The sequence below is a fragment of the Anguilla anguilla genome, chromosome 12, assembly GCF_013347855.1.
Source record: "Anguilla anguilla isolate fAngAng1 chromosome 12, fAngAng1.pri, whole genome shotgun sequence".
In the NCBI taxonomy this organism is placed as follows: domain Eukaryota; kingdom Metazoa; phylum Chordata; class Actinopteri; order Anguilliformes; family Anguillidae; genus Anguilla; species Anguilla anguilla.
The window spans coordinates 15,150,258-15,155,549 of NC_049212.1; the positions used below are offsets into that span (position 1 = coordinate 15,150,258).

The 5,292-nt window shown below is 40.4% G+C and overlaps 1 protein-coding gene across 9 annotated transcripts in view; it reads left to right on the plus strand.

Moving 5' to 3' along the window:
- phldb1b (pleckstrin homology-like domain, family B, member 1b) overlaps positions 1-4,747 on the plus strand; it is a 71,457-nt gene extending 66,710 nt beyond the window's left edge. For 5 of the 9 annotated variants that reach the window (XM_035384158.1, XM_035384159.1, XM_035384160.1 and 2 more), the window contains one exon: positions 722-862. In XM_035384158.1, coding sequence (XP_035240049.1) covers positions 722-862 — 141 coding nt within the window. Of the gene's footprint in view, positions 1-721 lie in introns of all 9 variants that reach the window. The other 4 variants (XM_035384156.1, XM_035384157.1, XM_035384161.1 and 1 more) reach the window with 1 other exon arrangement.
- Positions 4,748-5,292: the final 545 nt, after the last annotated feature.

Here is a 5,292-nt window from a genome sequence, read left to right on the forward strand (position 1 = left end):
GCATAACTGCAATCAAAACACGCCCTTCAAAATATGTATTTGCTTTATTCGGTTCATATTAGATGAAAGAATATCCTCTATTTGAATATGATTCTAATTTTTACATAGGCTACTGTATGATAAATTAATAAATGGAACCAAGTTCCAACACATAGTTCTGCATGCATACCCTTTTTGAGAAAATGAAAAACACAGAGTAGGCATGTATCCGACAATCCATCAATCTATTACTCGTACCCATCTCTAGTGTGCAGTGCGCAAATAACATCAACACACAGGCCCTGTTTTGTCAGTGGCGTGGTGGAATCTAGTCGCCCCCTTAAAGCCCTTGTGCTTGAATTAAGCTCATGTGTTTCAATATGTATTTTTAAACAGATGGAGTCAATATCTATACGATTCAAATACTTTTGGGTTGTAGAAGAGCTTTCTTGGGCCACAGTTAGAAGCTGACTGTGCCGTGATACGGCGTGTGTATTTGCTCCTGTTTGGATATTATCTATTGCAGCTGTTTAGATTGAACTTTTTCATATTCTTAGTGTACATCGCACGTATACAGAATGCCACAGAGACATGTCAGCCAGAAGCGCAGTAACTGGAACACGACCTGGTTGAGTTGGTGGAGCACGTTTAGGCCAGAAGAATGCACCAGACTAGAACAGGCTCTGAGGGGGGGGCACTGTATGTTCTGCAGTGACACTCTGCCTTTTCCTTTTGGTTTCAGAGTCCGAACCCCTCTCTGACCTTCTGCGTGAAAACCCACGACCGGCTGTACTACATGGTGGCTCCTTCACCCGAGGCCATGAGGATATGGATGGACGTCATAGTAACGGGGGCCGAGGGCTACACGCAGTTCATGAACTGAAGAAGAAAGGAGCGGCTTTTCGAAAAGCTTGATGACAAACAGATCCAGCAGGGAGATGCAGAGTAACCTGAGACCATTGCGTCGTTACGAGGACCTTAACTCCCAGTTCTGGGAAAAGCCTTTCATTTGTTACTTGTATTTGATTTTATTTTTTACACAAATACCTTCATTTTAGACTTTCTCTTTGCCATGTTTTCTATGTGCTTCAGCATGGATGAAAAAGGGAGTTCTGGGAGGACAGAAACAAAATTATACCAAAATTCTCGGCTTTGCTGCTTAAAACAAGGCCTTGCTTGTGTTGCCAATGGAGAGATTATTGTTTTTTTTTTTTTGTTTTTTTTGGTAACAGTCCCTTGATGAAAGGACCCATTTTTGTGTACTGCTAACTTTAATGCTATTGAAGTTTAATGACACTGAATTATTTAATCTTCAGCTACAGGCCAGTGAAGGCCCGCCAATCTGAAGTGCTTTTTCACATACACACTTTACATGCAATCCATGGAATCTTTTGTGAGGTCTGGGTGGGTATCAATGGAATTGCTATGTCACATCTGCAATCAAGATTTCTTCTCCAATAAATACAAAAATGGCCGTTTTTACTGGAAAGCCAACTAGCATAAACATACCAGTGTAGATGATTCCAGGACAATTTCCACCAAAGATTTTCTCTGCCAGCTGCTCCAGAGGGGGCCTGTTTCCCTTTTTATGGTTATTTTTTAATTTAAGAAATGTCTCCATTGGAAACTGCAGAACGGGATCCACACTGTGTTTTTCAGCAAATGTTGCCAACAAATGAATTAAAAGGTGCATAATCACACACACACTCACTCGCATGTGCACATGCACACCCGCATGCCCACATGCATGTGCACTCAAACAAGTATGATCAGTGTGCCAAGTTGTGATATCTAGACAATATGACTTTATCCCAAATATGGAGCAGCCATTCCATCACTGCCAGCCTATAACAAGAGCTACTAAAGACTTATACTGCAGACACAACATAACTAACTACAACGATGCAATTCATTCTCTCTTGAAACTAATATGTGCCTTCATATGTATTTGTTATTCCAGGTATTTGACTTTAAAGCTTGTGGGAAAACTATCTTAATCTGTATGTGTGTGAGAGAGAGTGAATGTGCGTGCGCGAGTGAGTGTGCGTGCGTGCGCGTGTGTGTGCGCAATGTGTGTGTGTACATAATATGTAATTTCAACATTGTTGAATGGAGATTTGCACAAGGCTTGGGGGGTTAAAGCTATATTTCACTTTGGTTTAACACAACTATTATGTGGTGCTTACCACATTGTAATAGCATAGCGTGAATAGTGGCAACATCAGCTGTCCCTGTTAACGTCAATGGCAGCAACTGTTCCTCCCGGTTTTCCGGTTCCCAGTTCACTCCCCTTCATTTTTGCGACCTTTTAATCTTGTTGCTTAGAGGATAATAGGTTGATAAAAAGAGAATACTAACATCGAACGGTCTCAGTTTTTATGAGCTGAGAAGCTGTTTTCAGATTTAGGTTTGCTATAAACTGAGAAACTATTTTCAGATTGGGTTCTTGGCTACATAGAAATACAACCAGTCGTAATTAAAAATTTTTTATAAATGCATGCGCCCATGTGGGTTAAAATAAAGCTTTTTACGTATCTTATTTTTCTTATAAGGCAATAAAACGTCGAAAATACATCAGATATTCAAAAAACCTGGGACCGTTTGAGGTTAGTAGTCTGTTTTATCGACCTATTATCCTCCATAGTTTGTGTTTTAAAACGATTAATTTCGGTGAGGTGAAAATTAATGGGAACCAGATAATCAGGAGAAACGGCGCTACCGGTAATGGCTGGGACGGACTTCTAATCACACTACGCAAATGGGGTAAGCGCTGCAAAATTACTTTGTTATACCTAAGTGCGATATCCCTTTAACAGTCTTATGACTGCTGTTGAATTACAGTGTAATATTGTGGCACTCAGAAAAGAATATCTGTGATTTTGTTAAAAACCCAGGTGTTCAGGCTACTTAAAAGCAAACTATCTATCCTACTGTTTGCCGTGATGCTGTCTGTGAGGTAACCATGTCCAAGGGAAAGTGCACCCGTGCGCACAGAACACTCTGGACAGGAACTCAAGTGGCCAGGGGTGTGTTTCCTGATAAAGTTGGATTTTAGGATTAATTAGTGTGTTTACGAGGTTCTTAAGCAACAATGCTCTCTCTTTGAGTGGGTTTCCCAAACACAATCGTTAGGCGGACTGTTAAAAGGAATTTAACACACTTTGCAAAGCGCGTTCTCGCTACAGCATGAGTAGTTGATAAACCGATGTCTAAGTAATAATAGGCTAAATAATTAAGGAAAATTTCCCGAAAATCACCCACTCCTGGCTTCATCCGTGAAGTGGTCTCGTGGATTAAAGTTTACCCTGATTGCAGCGGTTCTTCTATGTTTCTGCACCGTTGGTTCTGGTGCACGATTCTCTGAAGTGCAGCCATTACGGTTTAGACAATTCTCCACAATGCAGGGGTGGCAATGTTTTGGCCTTGTGTTTACAGTTTTACAGGTGAATAATTCGATTATCATTTGCTTATTAAATGCATTTAATTGGATAAAAAATAATCAAGTTATAAACGTGACATTGGCATGTTCAATTTAATACAGTGTCATTCCAAATGATATTCAAATACAATATTTATTTTATCGGTATTTACTTTAAATTTTTTACAATATTTACTCTGAGTATACGTGAAAACGAATGACTACGAGGCTGCTACACTTTACACATGATTCTAAAGCGCATGTGTATTGTTTGTGCTACCAAAGCCGACTGCTGCAAGAAGAATCGTAAAGAGGTTCTTTGCTGCAAGCAAACTGATCTAGACAACGCTTAATCTACGAGTGAACTAAAGGGGCACTCGTTATGAATGTGTTTGGGAAACCCACGTTATTTTAAGAATGGTCGTAAGAGGCATTTAAAGAGGTTCTCCGCGTCGAGCGGCTTTCGGGAAGGCCACCACAGATGTACAGTATTGGTGTGTTCAGAATGACCGGTACCTGTGTGCTCACTGTAAGCATACCTCTGTGCTGATAGACCGTAACACCGTGCCCATAGTGTATTTTCACAGTGGTTTTAGTCATGTGCCTGGTGCCCGGCTGGTGCATGCAATCCCTCTGGGATCAATAGACTGTGTTTGACATTATTGTAACAGTTTCGTATTGTAGCTAATGTGAATAAAAAGGTTTAATGATAGGTCCCCAAAAAAGAGAAGTGAACATATTGGCAGGATTGGTTGTCAGTGGCCCTGGTCATCAGAGCGACCAATGAAAAGCAGCCAGTGAAAATCTCCCTTGTTTTTTGTTGCATCCTTGTCATGCTTCCCTGTTCATCATTTAGTATCAACTCTTCTCACTATATCTGAAGGTTTTTAACTATAAACCATACACTTTATAACAGTGCAGGCTTGTGATGAACAATACACAAGGGAGGTCACGGGAACCCTGCAGAACTATTTTGAGAATCAGGTATGCACCGTCTCTTTTCTATATGTGCATTTGTCTGGTTGGAATACAATACGTGCATAACAGTGCACCTTTACTATGTTGTAGTGCTATGCTATTGTTATTGCTCATTGTGTTTCATCTGTCTGTTAAAGATAATTCCTCCATCTTCTTCCTACATGCTTACACGTACTCTCATCCCCTCACTCTCTCTCTCCCCGTTCTCTTGGCCTTGCCCTTCCCAACCAGACACGATTCATTCAGACGCACGCGCGCACACACGCTCTGGACCATGTCACACAATTGGTACTTTTTTCTTTGCCTTACACATTTATGCGTGCGGACTGTGTGGGGTTTGTTTATCGGGCCAATTAAAAAGGAAATCTTTTCCAAGGCGTCCTTTGCTTGTTTGTGCAGTGTTTGGGCAGGAGAGTGGAGAGGGTCAGATGTGAGTTTTACAGATGAATGACATGAGCCCTTAATGAGACATATATATTATTTAAAGAGCTGTACATGTGTGTGCATATCAGGGTTATAGACATTTCCATATTAGTTTAGGAAATGAGCTGCAATTCAATGAATGATTAGGGAAGTGTGCATGAGGTTCAATGGGGATTTTTCAATGATTAATTGAATTTCAGCTAATTTCCTGAATTGATTGAATTTAGAGAGAACCGAGCAAGACTCTGATGTAGATTAATTTGTGCTTCTTAAGTGACCACATCACTTCCAAGATATATCCCTGTGGCACTTCCAAATGTTTTTCAAACATAATATATCTAGAACCTGAAAGCTACTCAAAGCAAAATACAACAGCAACAATGATATCAACAGCAAACAGCCACCTTACTGCACATGTTTTTGCCCCTTTGATATAATTCATATTGGAAAATGTGCAACTGTACAAGATTCAAAGTCAATAAAGATGTCCACCA